A 20,016-nucleotide genomic window follows, 5' to 3' on the forward strand; every position below is an offset into this window, starting at 1 on the left:
AACTCTTAACTTCGATAAAATAACTATTAATTTACATGAATTTATCAAAAATCAGCTATCTTTTTTCAATTAAAAGTTATCCACTGATAGAAGGATTTATTTGTATTAAATAATATTTGTTAATAGTTAACAAATCATTTATTAGAGACCACTTTTTAGTATTAAACAAATATTTTTTAGTATTTAAAATTATTTGTTTGTATTTAATAAATCTGATATTCATTTATTAAATACTAGCTGTTACTCGCCCGCTCCGCTGGGCGTTTTATAGAATTGCATTTTTAGATCTTGACTTGAAATTTAATTAGAGTATTGTTTTGACTTGCACAGATTCCCAATTCTATCGAATTGGCATGCACCTTTTATCCATGTAATTATTCTAGCTAATATTCATTGTAACTTTCAATGTGCAATCATTATAACATTTCCGTATCTTTCTTACAAAAATTAACAATAATTGATATGAAAAATAAAAATTTGTAATGAGCATTGAAAGTTTCAGTTAAAGAAATTGCAGGTCTCATAAGTGAAGAAATCTGCCTAGTGTATAAACATTAACCAATAGAATTAAAAAATTTATTTTAAACAAATGACAATCGAATAGAATAAATTTAGTTAGAATAAAAATTCATTATTTGTAAGTCAAAAAATATAAGTTCCGGATAAGTAATCACCAACATATCATATACTAAAACCTTCTCCGAAACACGCTGCATCTTATGATATATAAGTATTATTCCATTTATTAGTATAAATTAATAAATCTTTTTAAATACTAAAAAATATTTGTTAAGGACTAAAAAGTGGTCTCTAATAAATGATTTGTTAAATATTAACAAATACTTTTAACTATAAACAAATCCTTCCATCAGTGTACATAAATAAAGTCACTGAAAACATAATTGTTAGTATTTTGATCATTTTGAAGAGCTACTATTTCTGAACTAATCGAAGGATTTCGCTCATTTTAAGGCTCATGCAAGCTAATTGTCTAAGGAATTTGTATACTGAATTTCATTAGGATCTGTTGAGAATTCTCGACAGAATAACATTCATAAGTCGGTTGTACTACAGATTGTCAATATTATATAAGTCAAATTAAAGGTAATTTCATGAGCTTTCACATAAATTTATAAAAAATTAGCCATCTCTTTTTAATCAAAAGTTATATACATCAATGAAGTCACCGAAAATGTAATTTTCATAATTTTAAAAAGCTGCCATTTCTAAACTTATCAATGGATTTTTATGAAATCTACCTAAAAATATAGTGATTAAAATAAATAAAAAAAATCACCTTCGACTTTGGAGGAAGCGCTGAACTGAGTTGAAGAATATTTAGACATTTCTTGGGCTTGAGTGTCTTCAGTTTTAACTTTCTTAGCCTCTAGTTCCTCAACTTTGGTCACGCTCTCCCGCTTTTCAGCGACTTTTTCTTTTTCCGGAAGTTTTGCTTCAACTTTAACCGGGATCTTGGTCGGCTTTTCCTCGGACTTCTTAGTCTGGGGTGGTAAATCGATTTTAGTTCCCTCGAGCTTTCGGGCTTTATCTTCAGTGTCTTTCTCTTCACTCAATTGAAGATCGTCAGCCGCGTGCTCAGCCAGTGCCAACAAATCACTCGAGTACTGACGGATTTCCTTCAACCAGTAAGCTTTTACGAGGTCTTTGTGAGCTATTAAAGTTAATGGGTAGTACCCAGCTCCCGGGTTATGTAATTCAAATGTGCGCTGATCGTCTGGATAATCTTTTACTTCAACTTCTGGTAGCTGAAATACAATAAAATACAAAACAAATATAATAAAGTTGTCAAAGTTTACTCAAAATATTTTTATTAATTGTTGGAATTACTTTTATTATGTCTTTTAAAACGAAAACTGATCTATCCTCGGAAATACGCCGTACTTTACACACAAGTATGCGGGCTTTGAAGAGAAATAAATATCTTTCTTTGCTTTTGCCGTCTTTGTCAATTACTGTAAACCATTCCTAAAAAAAAAATTTATTATTATTATTCGTCAATTTTACCATGTTTACAAAATAATAATAATAAGAAGAAGAATAATAATATTCAAAATATTGCGTTTTTGAAATTTATATTAATATTCTGTTTAAAATATTAAAGATATTAAAAAAATCAATAAGGACCTTTTTTAAAAAAATTTTAATTTCCTACAAAAAAAGTATCCTATAGTTTTTTCATATTTTTAATAGGGTAGAAGTATCGTTTTGGCCACCTTAGCACCGTTTTTGGCTAGTTCACATTTGAATTAATTTATAAAAAATTATAATATTATAACCATATTTTTGTTGAGTTTTAAAAAATTTATATTAAAACAAATTGAGTTTGTAATGGTTTATTAATATAAATTGATTTCTATCGTTTATTTGAACAATAAATTGCCACAAACGGTACTTCTACGCTATTTCTCCCAAAATAATGAAAATAACAATACTATCTTGAAAATATAAATTTGTTATTGGCCATTAGGCTGTTGAGATGTATATAAAGTAAATAAATAAAAATTTATTTATTTATTTATTCAAACGCCAATCGGCTTTATACATTAGATTTACATCAATTAAACTTAGTTTCAGGTGAAAAAAGAATATAAAATAAAGAAAAAAAAGCATTAACATTTCATTAGAATTTAATTAAAATTAAATTTGAATTAAATTAAATTAAATCAATTTAATTTGTTTTATAAGTTTAAATTATTAGCATTATAGAAAAATGTCTCTAAGAGCAATTATTACAAGATAAAATGAAATTGCACTTTTCAAGAGGCAAGTGGTTATTGGATAAATTATGATTATTATTATAAATTAAAAATAAAATTAATTTAACTTACATGTGTTAATAATCGACCAAGTTTATGAATATTTCCTTTATATCCCTCGATATTACTGATAAATTTATTATCTGTTGCTCGATGAGGGATACCGAGCATCAACTCCAGTGCTTTCTGGAGGTCGTCGCAGTTTTCGCCAAGGCGAGTCGAATATTTAACCAGCTCCTGTAATAATTAATTAATAAAGACATTCAGTAAAAATTTGTTTATAAATCTGATTGAAAAAAAAAAATTTTTTTTTTTTTAATTTAACTTTATATTAATTTTATTTATAAATTAAAAATTGATGTCTTTAAAATAATACCAATAGTTTTAAAAGTAAATAATCCAACCGAATTAAAATGTCTGATTTCAATGAAAATAATTCGCCATGAAGATGACCCGCTTCTCCGTCCGCTAAATCCGTACACGCCTACTCAATTTAAACTCAGATAAATGTTTAAACATAATTTTGTTATTTTTCACTTTACTATTGATTCAAATAATTAATCTTAGTACAATATTATTTCATAAATCCTTTATAGTAAACACTAAAAATATTATTTTCTAGATCCTAGTACTAAAATAAAACAATAATTTATATTTACGACTGTGAATTTAAATTAAGCCCGAGGCTGGATTCTGGCGACCGAGTAAATTAATTCATAATTATTTACTCGGAAAAATTACGCTAGCTTACAAATATTTGTGAAAATATCAGAAGTATAAATAAATAACTTACTCAATTCCAGAATTATTTAAAAATACTCAAAAAATTTCTGATCAAGGGCACGGTATTTTTGTCTTCTCACCGGTTTTAAATTTAAATATGGGTCAGAGTCAGAGTTTTTCCATCAAACTCTTCTTTCTCAAGATATTAAATAACAAGTACAGTTTATAATGGGCAATAAATAATAAATAAATGATTTTTAAAAACAAACTGACGGTAATAAGCTCCTTACAAATTTACTATTTTTTGGTCTTTATCCAAATCTAATTTATTACTCTATCACAAGTGTCTTGTTAAACATTTGCCTATTAACTTGTTAAAGAAGACAATAATTTCTAAGCTCTTCATTGATAAATAAATTTCAACAAAATAAATAAATAATTAATTTCTCAAATTAATTATTTACTTAGTTAAATTTTAAATAAATAAATAATTAATTATTTTTTTTGTTACCTTCAATAGGAGCTGGTAGTCGTTAATACGTTGTATCGGAAGCTTAAGATGTTCCGACACGCTTTTATCGTCTCCAAGAGTCTGGCTCAATTCCTGAATAAAAAAAATAACAATACATATATTTATTAAATTTATCACTCACTAATTTTTATTTTTTTAGTGCAAAAATTAATAGAATAATTTTTTGCACTTTCTTCACTTGTTTAATAATTATTTCACAAATAATCAACACATTAAATAAATAAAGTAATTGATGCGGAAAAATAATTTTTTTAATAGTTAAAATTTAATATTAAGATTAAATTGTAATTCGAGACGTGAGAATTGTATGTTGGCGACGCATTCGCATTATTTTTGGCGCTTGTCGTGTCCAGTTGACACAGAAGATGAAAATGAACAAATAAAAGAAGTAAAAGTTATAAAATAAGATTAAGATGCACTAAATTCACAAGATGCTTCTGATCCATGTGATTGCCGGTCACGTCACTCATGTTTTCACTTTTTTGAATAATTAGTACCCAAAAGATAAATAAATGAAGCTAAAAAGAGCAAGATAAAGTAAAATAATAAAAAAGCACCTGTTTTATCTAAAATAAAAGGCCGATCACCCTTTACTGATACTTAAAAACAAAAAAAAAAAAACAACGAATCTTAAGAAGAAGAAAAAATAGTTGGATGTTACGTTGCTGCTCGCAGACTGTTGGGATTCACAGAAGATCCGTGGTTCACAAAATCACCACCGTGCTAGTCAACAGATTATTTTATTTCTTCTGTTAGGCCAATGCGGCTACTGCTAAACTTAGCTTCCACGCCAAGACTTGACCACGCACAAACAGAGAAGAAAAATATAAATTATCTAGGCGCCGTTTTTGTCTTTATTTCTTCCATATCTTGTTTTTTACTTGTCAAAATTAAGCGCTAGAATTTTTTTTTATTTTTTGCAGCCACTGGTCCGGCTATTTTTTAAAATTTTTATTTTATTTCTTCACAACTTTGACGCCGGGTAAATTTAGACGTAACCTACTTAGATTGTTGATTGATAAAATGCTGTTATTTTATTTTATTTATTTGTTTGGTTATTTTTTAGCGAGTTTTTCTTACGATTGAATACGCAAAATGCCAGAGACATTGCGTGGAGAGATAGACAGAATGATGGTTCGGTTAAAAATAAACGACACTATTTTCGGTCGCTGGATCTACGCCCGTTTACTCGTTCCTTATTATGTAATTTTATAAATTTTTTTATTCATATTATTCTTGCTTTTTTCATCAACATCTAAATAACAATAATAAATAAATAAACCCGCTTTATCTACAGTTAAATTATTTTTTCAACATTTCTTCTTTAAAAAATTTGAAAAAAATAAATTAAAAAATTTTTTAATTGTTAAATAATTAATTGTAATGTACTGTTGATAGAAAATTTTTGTATTTAATATTAGAAGAAAAAATTTAAATTACATCAGACTTTTTTTAGCGGCTGATGTAGAAGAAGATTTCTTCTTGAGCTTTAAAAGCTCTCTGAAGATATTAATACCGACGGAGATAAAGCACAGAAAATATTTAAATATTTTATATTTATTTCGATCTTTACTTGTATAATACCGTTCTTGGTTTTTACAAGGCTGGGTAGATAGTAGCTGTCGCATTCCATTTTTTTGGACCCCAGCACATCCTCTTTTCACTTCTGTATTTTCACTACATAATCAACCTTATTTTTCGCACATTTGTATACTCAACTCTTTATTATTATCACGCGGCTGTGGACCGACTTGTGCTTTCTGTACTGTATTTACCCTATTCCTCACCCCTTTCTATCGGTTGTTGGAATAGTGGCAATGGGGAAACCACAGAGAAAACCCATGCCAGTACAGTTCGGCTACCGGAGCGACCCCCGACGGTTGGTGTTGGAACTATTCGAACAACCGTCGGGGCTCGAACCCTCGCCTCACGGCATGATGTGCGAGCGAACTAACGGGATAATGACTTAATCCGCTCGGCCATCATGCCGCTCATTAAATATTTTATATTAAATTATAATAATTACTATTTAATTAAATTTAATTATTAAAATATAATAAAAATTGTTACTTTTAATTTACAGAAAATTTACCTCAAAATAATCACGAACTTCAGGATTTGTCTGAAGAAATTCTTGTGCCGCTGGTTCATCTCGGCAGTAAGCGACATGCTTGTCAAAATCCCTTTCCTTAAACAAAAATAAATTACAATATTGAAAAAAATTTTATCCAAGAGAAATTTTATTAGATTTTAAAAAACTTACCAATCTAAGAAATGTTTTGCCCAGCATCCGTGGCTGGTCCGCGTAGTACTTGACACCCTCGATTAATACCCTGCCAAACGATCTAAGTAAGGCCGGAATTAATATCATGCGAAATTCAAATCACTCCTAACCATTCGGGCCTTTTTATTCACTTTACAAACCCTTATCGATACCAAGTCTCGTTAATCGATAGTTTGTCAGAAAATAATTTTAGTTCGGGAAGAAAACAACTTTATATACAAAAATCTTTTTAAATTTCTATCAGCAAATTTTAAAGCTATTTTATGTACAAATACTTATCAAGGCTGGAGAATGAAATTATTTTTTTTTTAATTTTGGGTGTCATACAAACCAAATTGCAATAAAAAATTAGAAATTATTTTTTATAAAGACGAAAACAAACACACACATTTAGACTTACGAGTTGAATTTCTTCGCTAATATATACTAAAATGTAATGTATTTTTGCGTTTGTATTTTAATGATCAAGTTACAGTAAATAATAGATACTGTTTTGTATTTGTAAAGTGATTGGATGAAAATTAAATTAGCCGACATCTAAAAATTTTAATAAATTTTTTCATTGAAAAAAATAAAGAAGAAAAATTTTCACATGTAGAAAATTTGAAAAATTATCTGTGAAACTTTTTTAAAAATATTTTTTTATTTGTAATTTAATAGTTAAAAAAAATAGAAATTTTTATTAATAATTTTTAATTATTTATAATAATTATTAAGGTTTATTTTTTTTTTTAATGAATTTTTAAGAAAAAAAATAAAAGTGAAAAATTTTATCAGTTGAAATAAAAATAAAATTTTTAAATTTCGGCTAATTTTAGTATCATAGTGATTGGATGTAAGAGTGGGTGTGCTTATGAAATTATGTATAATGTGTACCTACGTGTTATGGAAATCAGCGATTTGTTTGAAATTAGTGAAGATTATTTCTTTGTTGTCACGGACGTTTCTTGGTACGTCGGCATTGTCAAGCGGCTTCAAATACCGCTCAACCACTTGCTGGAGATCTCTGCCGAATTCTTCTTCTGTTTCCACCAGTTCTTTCACGACAGCTCTATTGCAAAGAAAAAAACAATTATTTTTATCCCAAAAAAAAATGTTTATTTTATTATTTTTAAAACTATTAATAAATGTTTGTTAATAATAATTGATAATTTATATTCAGTGAAAAAGTAAACATATGAAGTATATTAAATCTTACTCTCGACGATACTGTGAATCTTCTGGTCGATGACTAGTAATCGTTGAACTGTCTTCACTCAAAGCTGTCTGCATTAAAATTGACATCGGCAGCCATCCTTGTTTTCCATCAACTTTTTTTACAAGTGCTCTGCAAAAAATAAACAAACACTTTTAACTTCATACTAATTTTAGATTTTATTAAATTAAACTTTTAAACATCCAACAAAAATTTTGGGATTTTAAAATCTAGGGAGTCAAAAATGCCTAGGATAAAAATAAAAATTAAACATTTCATCCGCTATTTTTTGACATTGCTTGTTCTTAAATTAATCAACGATACAATTGACTAGACTGATCAAAAATTTTAGATCTCACAATTTTGGTGATCAAAATAAAGAAAATTAAGTTAGCCGACATCTGAAAATTTTAATAATTTTTTTTATTGAAAAAATTATTAGAAAAAAATAAGAAAAAAATTTTGCTTGTAAAAAACTTGAAAAACTTTGAGTGAAATTAAAAAAAAATATTTTTTTAGTTCTAATTTATTTTATTGGAAAAATTAAGAAAATAAATTTCGTTTGTAAAAAACTTGAAAAAGTTTAAGTGAAATTTTTAAATAATATTTTTTAGCTCTAATTTTTTTTATTGAAAAAATGAAGAAAAAAAATTTCGCTTGTAGGATACAAGGAAACTTGAAAAATTTTAAGTGAAATTTTTAAAAAATATTTAAAAATTTTAATTTGATAATGAAAAGAATAAAAAACCGAGAAAAGTCGGTTAACTTTAGTATTATATCAAAATAATAGTTTATTTCTTCGAAATTTTAGCGCTTCGCTAAAATAACTTGTCTAATAATAAAAACTAACAAATTACCGGAAACAAATAATTAATCACTTAAATTGACTCTTGCAATTATAAATTACATTGTAATTAAATTGACGGAAAGCCAATAATAATTTAATAATAGTCCTCGACAATAAAGTATAATATCCATAGCTTACAGCCTATAAAAGCAATTTCCATCAAATCGTCCTCGTTAAATGATTTACGCCCGCTTTATATTATTTAACTTGAGTTTAGTTTAGATCGGTGTGAGCTACTCCAATTGTCGGTTGTTGACGATGCCAAAATCAAAGCTCAGGAATGCATACTCTCTATTTCTACATTCTTTAAATGCCACTTGCTCTTGAACCTCACACTCGCACCTCGATTTTATTTTTAATAAAAATTTATTTCGTCCCCCTTCTTCATACACCGTTTAAATTATATCGCTAATTATTATACGAGACGTCTCAAGGTTTTATAATTGACGGCTAATAATTTTAACTTATCATTATGATTTTAGACGTCTCTATTAATTTTAATTTTAATAAACGATGACAAACTGATGACATTCTCTTGTCTAGACTATTTTTCGTCACTAAATTTCCTCTGAAAAATTTATTTTTTAATTGAAAATAATTTTATTTAAAACTTAAAAAAAATATTTAAGAATAAAAAATAACCAGAAAAAATTAAATTTAAAAAATTACGCTTACAGGATTGATAATATAAAATTCTTGGGCATTTTGCCGACAGTTATTTCACAGGGCTGTTTTGTTACAATTATTTCAGCATGTGAATCAACAAGTTCACTGATCTTTGTTGTTGTTTATCATTTTTTACAATAACTAAATTTATTTTAACCATCGGAAAGTATTTTTAAATTTCTCCTCGCGGGCTATTTTAACTCCGAATAATCCGAGTAAAACTTACGAGGCCAACGACTCGCTTATCAATTTCCAATAATCCAACATTTATATATTTATATAACACATACTATACCTAATATTTGAATCGGAATTAGACCTGGTGATGACACGAGATCGCGGGTCGACGTGTCTTCTTTTAGGTCTGACTGACAGTTTGTGCCTGGCTGCAGAGCTATCTAAGCAGGCGCCTACTTCGCCTATCTCCAAATCCGGGTCCATTTTTTTCCGTCTAAAAATTAACTTGCTTGATAAAATTTATTTCGCGAACAAGCGTTAATATAAACAGTAGTAATTTTTAAAGCGAATTATTTTTTCTATTTAAAGCTTTAAGCAACAATAATTTACATGTTTAAAAATATAATGTTAAGGGGGTATTATGGTCTAGAAATTTGAAAAAAATGATTTTTTTTTTTATATTTTCAAAGCTTAATCCTTTAAGAATATGTCTCTTGGAGAATTTTAGAAAATTCAAATTGTTTTCGGAGAAATGGCTGTTTTGCTTACGCGGCATCCAAACCGGCCCGGCTGGAACTAGACTGCGAGAAACTTAACGCGTTTTTCCTGAAACTGCCACGGAAAAAAGAAAACTTGAAAAATTACAGTATAAAATGTAAAATCGGTCCAGACGTAATTAAAACTAGAAAAATTACAGTTTGAAATAACATTTTTCTGAATTCAATTTTTTAATTTAATACTCAGAGCTTTCAATGTAAATATTACATTCTACAATGTAATTCTTATAAAATCTGTAATAATTACAATCCGAAACTGTAATTTTTCTAGTTTTCATCACGAAGCGCCACGTTGCATTATATACTGTAATTTTTCGAGTTTTCTTTTTTCGTGTCTTTTTTAAAACGATGCTCACGATTTCACCAGTTCTACTGAACCGAATTACTTGAAATTTAGTTTAAGTCTTCTTTATACGCTTCTCGATCGCATGAAGTATCCTCATCCCCAAATTTCAATATTTACTATTTTTGAAAAATTCGGAAAACTCAAAAAAGGTGGTACCAAAATTATTTTTTTTTCAGGTGCCATTTTGTAAAAATTTTTTTTTTCAACTTTTCTTTAGTTAGTACGACAGCGGCATTATTCTAAATAAACAATCTTTTTCTTTCTCCCAGATTGCTAGGAGGGTTGGAATTGTGGGTATGGTCGCGTGCCAATTTTTTGAAAGCCCCCACTTTATTAGCTGCTAACGTTTTGAATTTTGAATTTTTTCACGTCTTTTTCTGTATCTTGAAATATCTTATAAAAAAATGAATAATAAAAATATTGATTGCCTTTTTTTACTGCACTTAAAAAATTACCTTAAATTCAAGCTTCTAGACCAGAATACTCCTTCATACAAACAGTTGCAATTTTTAAAGCGAATTATTTTTTCAATCGAAAGCTTCAAGCAAAAATAATTTACACGTTAAAAAATATAAAAAGTTCAAAGAACTTTAACTCAATTAGCTTTAAATACTCATTGAATATTTAAAATATTAAAAATATTTTCATTCAACCCAGCTTATTATTAAGTTTCTAAGCGGGGCTTTTTTTAACCCGAATATCAACTCCCGCTATTAACTCAAGCTTCAAAAAATAACAGAATCAAATAAAGAAAATATAAACCTCCGTAAAAATACTCGCGAAAATAAACATTATATTTAACACACAATCTCAACCCATTCTTTCTTCCTCAATTACTTTTTATTTTCTGTCATCATTTTTTATCCAAACAAGCCTTCAACACCTCGTACTTTTTTTTTATCACTTGTTAAAAAAATATCACGGAAAAATTTAACGAAAATCGCTCCAGAAATACCTCCAGTTCCTCGAACTGTAATTCGCTAATTTTAATTCCACTTGTTCTAAAAAATTGTCATTGAAAAATGAAAATTTTTTTTCGCAACTTCGTCTCTGCCAAAAGCAATAAAGCTCGGCTGTTTTTTAAGACTTAAATAATAAAATTATGCGATAATTGTCTAAATATTTATTTAATTTAATTCAAACTTGTATGGATGCCACTCATCGGTCAAATCAAGGTTACTTTGTTAGTTGTAAGTTATAAGACAAATTTAAATCTCCATGGTATAATAGCTATTTAAAGCCAATTCAAAAATAAACACCCTAAAAATAGTTACGGTTATAAAAGCTAGGTCAAAATAAATCAATCAAACTAATTATTTATGAAAAATTACTTTCAAAAATAAATTTTACGTTCCCATGCATGGTAAAAATTTTTCCACAGTATCTACTCACTTATTGAGATCTTCAGAGAACTCAATCGCCTCGACAATCTCTCCGATCTTCACAGCAAACCCGGCGTCCTCCTCGGAGACATGGTCCTTGACAACAATAAAGTTGTCCAGCGTGCCCTGTAGCATAAAAACCGAAAATAAAAATCTATCAAAAATAAATCTTGAGATGGACCAGCAGTTGTATTTGTTTTATAGCTAGGGTATCAACGCATCAAGATGACATTTCCAATCCCGGCTTGGTCTATTTAAGCCGCCCTATTTATAGTCACCATTAACAAGTGGTTGACTTCCTGCTATCAAGTAACGATGATTAAATCTTTGTCTAGAATTAATAATTAAAAAACTAAATAAGCAACAAGCAATTACCCTGTCATCTAGGTAGCGACAACTAAGCCGTCTAAAGCAGGGGGTGTTTTCCCGACTGACAGAGTTTTCCAGCGTCCTGTCGGATCTCGTCAGCGTGACCCCGCTGGAGCAGTCCTGGGAAGAATAGTACCGCCCGTTAGCTGACGAAAGGCTACTAACCGAGTCAGTGTAAGGATTCCCATTAAAGTTCCCAAAAGAAGCGACCGACTCAAGCTCGAAGTCGTCCTCCCCCGCGACGGGACAGGCGTACATCGAGAACCTGTGAGCCGTAGGCTTGTTAAGTCTCAGAGCGTTGAAGACATGCAGGGGCTCGAAATGAGTGATTCCGTTTTCGTCCAGCACCGTGTAGGCGACTTGCCCGGTCAGAACAGCGCGAGAAGCTTCTCTTGGAACAACAGCCTGGAGCCCGTGCTTCAAGATCATAAAAATCGTCGAGGGACGATGGCTCTTCCTTATCAAGAAGTCTTCAATCGCCAGGCTGTTCTCCGCGTTTAGTAGAGCCGTGGGTACGTCAACGGACGACTGAAGAGGAGCGTCTTCTGGAACGATCATCAAAGCCGCGCTTTCTCGGACCAGGGTCCTCAAATGAGGGTCAGATCTCGCCATGTCCGGGTCACTGGTCAGGTCCCTTAGAGCTGCGATGAACTGTGGCCTTTCCTCAGCTAGCTTTCGCATCACCGTCAAGCGCTTCAGGATGTCCAGAGTGACTCTGTCATTGGCCAAGAGCTTGGAGGACTTTTCGTCGCTTATCACAGTCAGCAGGCTGCTTGCTGTTGATGACATCCCCAAAGCACGCGCCAATCCGACTGCTTGGAGGATCAGTTCCCTCAAATTGTCATTGTTATTGTTGTTGCCGTCGTAGCCGTCGTTCAGCAGTTCCTTCACTTGGAGCTCGCTGGACTCGCGAACTGCGTGAACGATTGCTTTGTGGACCGTCTCTGCGGCTTCGCGTTCAGTAGCGACCCCCGCGACTTCTCTGGACACTTTTTCCAAAACCCGGGACACCAATTCTGGATCGTCTTTCGAGACGGCGCGAAAAGCTGAACCTACCAAGTCACTTCCGTGTTCTTCTTCCAGCACAGCTGAGAGACGCTCCAGAACAGTGTCGCTTTTCAAAGACTGCCGGACGATTGTGGACTTCAGAAGGTCTACTTTGTTGCTGGTCGACTCTAGGAGATCAATAACTGCCGTCTGGCACAAAGCGGTCCTGCTTTGGGGAACTGTGAGGATTTTCAGAACCTGCTCGACCGAGTGTTCTATCGACGAAGAACCTTGCCGAAGAAACACGTTGAAGGCTTCGCTGATTGAAGACAGCACGTAGGACTTATCATCACTTGCAGGATCTTCAAGGTCGGTAATTGCAAGGATCGCAGTTGCAATTGCGCCTTTTACTGCCTCGTGAAGCCACTCTTCGTCTTCCGAGTGGCCGTTTTGGTTGTGAACTCCGTTGGTTAGGAGTTTTGAATCGTGGCTATTGTTGAAACTTTCAAAGTTAGGCTTGTCACTGTTCTGGTACTCGTTGACGATGTTTGTCGCCAGATGGGAAACCGTCGAAACTATTTGGGCCATCTTAACCGCAGCATCGCCTCTGAGGCCAAGTTTCTCTGCAATCACAAGAGCGTTTTCAAGAGCAACTGCTGTGGGGTCGACGTCGACGTTGACATTCGGTACAACAGCAGATATTTTTCTTCCTAAAGACATTCCAGCTTCGGACAACTGTCTCAGCATTCGCGCGTCGATGCTCATGGGTTCGTGGTGGTTCTTAGAGGTTGCGTTGTACTGCAAGTGATTCGGGCGAAGAAGCGCCAATTCTTCGGGAGTCACTTCGAAGCCTTGAACAGAGAACTCCAGCTCTCCCTCCGGGGTGTCCATCAGGTCTGGAGCTACAAACCTAGGTCCTTCTTCAGTTTGGACGATTTGTCCGGGAACAAAGGTCACTCCCAGCTCTCCGGACTCCACGACTCTTCCTGGGACGAATCTTGGCCCGTCTGGAGTGTCCACAACCTGGCCAGGCACGAAGCGAGAGCCTTTGTTCTCAGTGGATATAACTTGTCCAGGAATGAACGTAGGGCCGACTTTTGTCTGGACTATCTGCCCCGGAACAAACCGAGGACCTTCTTCTGTTTCCATCGTTTGTCCAGGAACGAACTTCGGGCCAGTTCTAGTCTCTACCATTCTTCCGGGTACAAACTTAGGCCCCGTGCTCGTCTCTACGACTTGTCCTGGTACAAACTGATCTCCCTTCTCCGTGATCACTATTTGCCCCGGCAAAAATCCTTCTTCCGTCATCATTCCAGGAACAAACCTTGGTCCTTCCTTCCCCCCACGAACCAGCTGGCCAGGAACGATTCGTTTCCCTTCTGGAATTTCCTGCGACTGAGGGATGAACTCGACTCCATGCTCGGTTTGGACCATGTGTCCGAAAATTTCCTGCTGCTGCAAAGACACAGCAGTAGCAGTTTTGGGGTCTACTGGAATCCCCACGGGTCCAGCTTCCAAGAATGTCACTTCTTTAAGACTTTTGGCAGCCGCGAACTCAAAGCTGTCTCCTTCTCCAATTACTGTTGACCCTGGGACAAACTTCTCGCCTTCAGGAGTCTTCATAATCATTCCTTGAACAAACTTAGGACCTTGAGGAGTGTTCAAAGTCGTTCCGGGAACAAATTTAGGGCCTTCTTTTGACTCCAAAGTCACTCCAGGCACAAATTGTTCTTCTCCAGATTTACCAGTCACATTCTGCCCGGGTACGAATTTCATTCCTTCTGAAGAAGTCTGCATCGTTTTTCCGGGAACAAACGCCGGTTGTCCAGTTTCCGAAATCATGCATTGCCCAGGAACGAACTTCCAAACTTCATCAAACTTGACACTCTGCCCGGGAACAAAAATATGCTCGCCAAGTTCATTAGTTATTGTCTGTCCAGGCATAAACTGAGCTCCCGATTCAGTGACAATCGTTTGTCCCGTGACAAAGTGATCTTGCGACACAGAATGGCCCGCAACAAACTTGGGACCCTCTTCCGTGAATACAGTTTGGCCTTCCACGAATTTAGCTCCTTCACTCGTGTGCATAGTTTGTCCTTGAGCAAACTTAACCCCGTTTTTTGTCTCCAGCGTTTGTCCTACAACAAACACAGAAGTCTCCTTAGTATCTTCTTTCACCGAAACTATTTCCCCGGGGATCAAAACTGGACCATTTGGAGTGCTAACCGTGAAGCCTGGGACAAAAGCTCGTCCTTTCGGAGTCTGCAAAGTCTGTCCTGGTACAAAAACCGGACCGCTGGGCGTTTCAATAGTTTTTCCCGTCACAAACCTCTGCGCAGACTCGATATCAATCTTCAAGCCCTTAACCTTGTGTAATTCATGCTTCTGGCCTTTTGCGACATTTTCTACAAGCTTGGAAATTTCTTCAACACTCGGCAAGACTTCCAGCGCTTCTTTCCCGGCGTTCAAAAATTTATCTTTGACATCAGCCGTCTCCTCCAGTTCTTCTGCAGTTAATCCGATTAAAGCTTCTCGGATCTTAGGATCTGGTTCTACGTTCAAAGGTGTCAGAGGCTTGATGATCGCAATAGCCTCCAGTCCTCCAGTTTCTTCAGAAATTGGAGAAGTGACGACTCCAAAAGCCGAAGCTTCAATGTCAACCCTTTCAGCGTGAATTTGAACCGCTTTTGGCAATTTATCAACAACCGGCAATCCTTTAGCTTCAGAACTGCTGACAAGAGATTCAAGGTTGCAGGAAGTAGTGACCGAGTAGTTCAAGCTTTCCTGATTCAAAATAGAAGTCACTTGACTCCTTCCTTCTCTCGCGAGATCCAAATCAACGTGTTTCCAAGTGACTTCCTCCTTGAGCTCCTCCTTGATGATCTTCAACTTGATTTTCTTGCTCTTGACCTCCTCGGCTTCATCAGCCTTCTCTTTGTCTTCGAATATTTTCTTGGCGTAGTTCAGCCCACTGGCTTTTTTCTTCTTGCGCTTCCTCGCAGCAGCTTCCAGTCTCTCTCTCTCCTTCAAAACGTCCTCCCTCGGGCCCAAGCCGTCGTACAGGCTCTCCAGACTACTATCGAAGTCTCTGAAGTCAACAGCCAAATTCTTCCCCTGCTTCAGCCTCAGCAAAACAGTATCACAGTCCCGGGACAGCATCACATCCTTGACATCTCCATCCCTCACCGCTGCTTCCAATTGTGCCGGAAACACCAAGCTGGTACGCCGCTCATTGACGGTGTAAACGAACTTCAAATTCTCCTCGCTGTCACCCAGAGGCTCTTTTGTGCTCAAAAGTTCTCTCAAAGCTTTCTGCTGCTCTCCGTCGCCCTCCAGAACTGGAAAAACGTATCTAAAGTCCTTCAAGACGACATGCTTTCTTTTGTCTCCTCCCAGGATTAACCCGGCTGTAAATTGGTGATGAACTCCAGAGTTATTGTTCGTGACCCGGCATTTGGACTTGTCTGTTTTGTGCACACCCAACAAAACCGGAATGTAATGATGTGTCGGCAGTCCGTATGACTTACCTGTTATTCGGCAAAACCTTTTCGCGTCAGCTGGACTTATTGGAGGCAACAACGGAAAATAATTCGGTTTGGGGAGGCCACGGCTCCTCCCCGTAATCCTACAGAATGACATTGTTGGTTATTTCTTTGTGATTTTCCCTAGTTTTGATCCATCACTTCATTGTGGTTTTCTTCTTTGGTTATTGTTTGATTCATTTATCAACAGATACATTATCGTTTTCTGACCTTGTTCGCAATCAACTTCAAAAACAATAAGCTTCAACAATTACTCAATATCTTTTAAAAAATTTTAATCATATTTTCAAAGATCAAACTTCATTTTTATTATCAAAAATTTTCCTTTTAATGTACAATAATTTTTTTATCATTCTTCAAAATATTTCCACGTGTAATATTTTTTTAAGTGGCCTTGTCCTTGTCAATTACCTCCCAGATCTCGGAAATTCCTGAATTCGGACTCAGCTTTTGTTATTTTTGCACACATCACCGAAGCTCTTTTTTCAAAAGAAAAACCATCACCATTTTTTGACCAACAGCCAACGAAATTTGACAATTACTTCTTACTGTTTGTTCTTATTGTTTGTCTTCTTGAACATGAGAAGCAAACAATCGCAAAACACAATGTTGAAGCTCCGGTTGTGCGACATTTTGACAAAAACTCTTCATCAATTATTATTATTTACAATATCGTCAATTATTTTCCGTGATTTAAGAATTCATTCATTATGAATTTGGAACAATGCCCGTGTGACATTAATCGAGTAAGCCTCGACCCAACAAATTTATGCACAATTTACCCGCTAAAAACCTCGGCACCAATTCTCGGCTCCAATTCTCACATGTGTTCGAGATTACGCTTCATATCAGTCCGTTTCGTCGGAGTTAATCATGCCTGGCGAAGACATTCAAAAATCTATAATTGTTTTCTCAAAAAATCTTCTTAATTTAATTGTTTTCCCGGCGCTGCGCTTTGATCTTTTTTCAATAATAATTTCTCAGACAAAACACTACCCGGAAATGATGCTAGAAAATAATCTTATCGCTCCTATTCCTATTGGGACAGTTCACTCAACTTTATGCATTACCTCCCGCAAGGAAATAACGCTTAAAGTTTATTTTTGGGTTTGCGGCTTTCTCCACGCGTTTCTGGACGTACATTCTATTTTACACTCGAAATTATTTAAAACTACACGAGTAGTTTAGTTTGATCTTGCTTCGGAGAATCTTCAATTAAAATTAATCATTTTTCGATCACTTTGTTTAACAAACACCGAAAAAATCACGCTTAGTATCTTCCAAAAATCACTTTTACGTCGACAAACTGGCTTTTTTATTTTTTAAAATTTTTTTACAGTACTTGAGACATTTTTTGGATTAATTAAAAATGTTTAGTGATGATAATTGATGGAAGCAGACTTAATTCGAAACATTTATGAGGATTAAAGACGGCGAACGTACGGTCGTACGTAGCCAGACTACTAGAAATAAGAAGTGGCTAAGAGCAGTTTGCGTAGTGCGAGTCGCTCACACTCCCCTCGACCAGAAATAGCCACCCTTCTTATACTCTATACTTCCCCAATACATCTTTACAGTCAACATTAACATTATATTACGCGGATTTTCTTCCCCGGTGATTAATAATCGCCTAAACGATTTTCCGAGAGTCACATCGATAATTCATTACAATCCTGACGTTTAATTAAATAATTAAAAAGGAAAATTATTTTATATTTTAGGTATAGATATATGAGATTTTAAGGAACATCTGAGTATTTTTACGAAATTAGACGGTTAATAATAGAACCAGTGGAAAATTTTTACACGTGTTGAATCAGAATTAGAGAACAAGTAAAAATGGATAAAATTTATTATTTATATGGATTTACTTTTTTATTACTATAGATAGGAGATAATTTTTTATTCTGGCAAAATATCAAAATTTTAGCGAGATATGTTGGATGTGAATTAAAAGATATTGATAGATTTAATGTAATTAATTTTATGATTTAAGTGTCACCGTGTTGTCAAATATTTTAAACCAAACAATTATTTTGCTGTTTTCTGTTTTTATCTATCGTACTAATCGGCAACTTGTTGCGAATAAATATTATTTATAGCCAAAATATTATTTTTACAAGCTTTATTTATTAAGTATCAATTTGCTAATTTGAAATAAATTTTTTTTAAATCCTTTTTAGTTTATTGAAAATAATTATTTTTATTGACAATTTCAATGACCTATTTTTTTTGTAAGCGCTCCAATTTTCTGACAAAAAATGACTAAAAAAAAAGAAACTGACCGCGATATTAAAAGATATATTTTTCTCTTTAAAAATCGACTACAAAAGAGCACTTTAGATAATAATTAAAAAAATCCAGCAATTTATTATTTACCAAAAATAAATTCCAATAAATTTAAAGTTTTTAAAAATTCATATAAAATTTATGATTTATCAATTTAGTAATATCTCAAAAAAAAAATTTTTTCCTTTTATTTTGACAAAACGCCAACCCGACTCTGGATTTATTATAATTTAAACAAACATAAGCTCCTAAGTGACCTCGTAATTTCTTCTGACTCACTCTCCAACTTTGTTGCAAACAATAAAATATTTTCGTAATTATTTACGAACTCTAAATTTCTCGATAAATTTGAAAATTGGATTTTAAGGTAAAATTTAAAATTTCTTCACAAATAATTCAGCTGTCAGCTAATTGTCAGTGTATTCTTCTTCGCCCAGAACAAAAAACGGATCTTAAGCAGGCAGTGATTGATGACTAAAAACTAATCATCGGGTTCTAGGCCTCGTTAGTCACTGCAAATGTTATAATACTAAAGCTGGCCGACGTTTATAATTTCTTGATTTTTTTTTTTTTTAATTAAATTAGAACTAAAAAATTTTTTAAAAATTGCACTTGTAGTTTTTTAAAAATGAAATTTTTTTTTAATAATTTTGTCAATAATAAAAAATTCCAAAAATTTTTATATGTCGGCTAACTTAATTTTCATCAAATGTTAATGTTAATGTTAACGGGTACAATGAGTAGATCATAGCAGTGAAAAATAAAAGCAATGAATAGATTTCTTACAGTCCGATACAACGCATCCGCGGATAAGAGTGATGGGTGGTAAATAACTTCTTGTATTGAGTCGCGAAGTGTCTGGCATTTTACCAAATAAGATACAGAGACTTTCGACTCACTCACTTTTCTATTTGGTTTTATTTATACGGTCTCTGACGTAATTTATTCACTGTTCTCGGTTATTAATGCATTTGAATTGCGCTTTGTGTCATATTAAATATTAGTCACACCAGGGTATACATGTATGCGTACTTTAATTCAATTTTACGCTCATATATATCAACCATTTGTAAATAATAATAAATCTGTCAGAGTTTTACAGAGTAAAAATAGCAAGAATTAAAGTTTAGATTTAGGCAAACCTGAAAATTCTTCCAAAAAATGATTCATTCATTTTTTTTAAGAATTTTCCTACGACATTTAAATTTTCAATGAAAATTAATTTAGCATATATTTAATAATTTTATAAAAAATAAATTATGGCAAAAAAATTGACATGTAGAAATTTTAAAAAATAAGAAATGCAATTTTTAAAAAGCAATTTTTTGTAAAAAATTTTTTTG

The 20,016-nt window shown here is 33.3% G+C and overlaps 1 protein-coding gene across 6 annotated transcripts in view; it reads right to left on the minus strand.

Moving 5' to 3' along the window:
- The window catches only part of LOC123259571 (obscurin), a 40,767-nt gene extending 22,900 nt beyond the window's left edge, over window positions 1-17,867 (minus strand). For 2 of the 6 annotated variants that reach the window (XM_044720151.1, XM_044720148.1), the window contains exons 1-11: window positions 11,862-17,867; window positions 11,497-11,612; window positions 9,320-9,475; window positions 7,515-7,643; window positions 7,197-7,367; window positions 6,296-6,377; window positions 6,125-6,220; window positions 4,012-4,104; window positions 2,850-3,014; window positions 1,849-1,986; window positions 1,298-1,766 (exon numbers count right to left, since the gene is read on the minus strand). In XM_044720151.1, coding sequence (XP_044576086.1) covers window positions 1,298-1,766; window positions 1,849-1,986; window positions 2,850-3,014; window positions 4,012-4,104; window positions 6,125-6,220; window positions 6,296-6,377; window positions 7,197-7,367; window positions 7,515-7,643; window positions 9,320-9,475; window positions 11,497-11,612; window positions 11,862-16,481 — 6,235 coding nt within the window. In that variant the 5' untranslated portion in view covers window positions 16,482-17,867. The remainder of the gene's footprint in view (window positions 1-1,297; window positions 1,767-1,848; window positions 1,987-2,849; window positions 3,015-4,011; window positions 4,105-6,124; window positions 6,221-6,295; window positions 6,378-7,196; window positions 7,368-7,514; window positions 7,644-9,319; window positions 9,476-11,496; window positions 11,613-11,861) is intronic. The other 4 variants (XM_044720150.1, XM_044720154.1, XM_044720152.1 and 1 more) reach the window with 4 other exon arrangements.
- Window positions 17,868-20,016: the final 2,149 nt, after the last annotated feature.

This window comes from Cotesia glomerata, linkage group LG2, assembly GCF_020080835.1.
Source record: "Cotesia glomerata isolate CgM1 linkage group LG2, MPM_Cglom_v2.3, whole genome shotgun sequence".
NCBI classification, from domain to species: Eukaryota; Metazoa; Arthropoda; class Insecta; order Hymenoptera; family Braconidae; genus Cotesia; species Cotesia glomerata.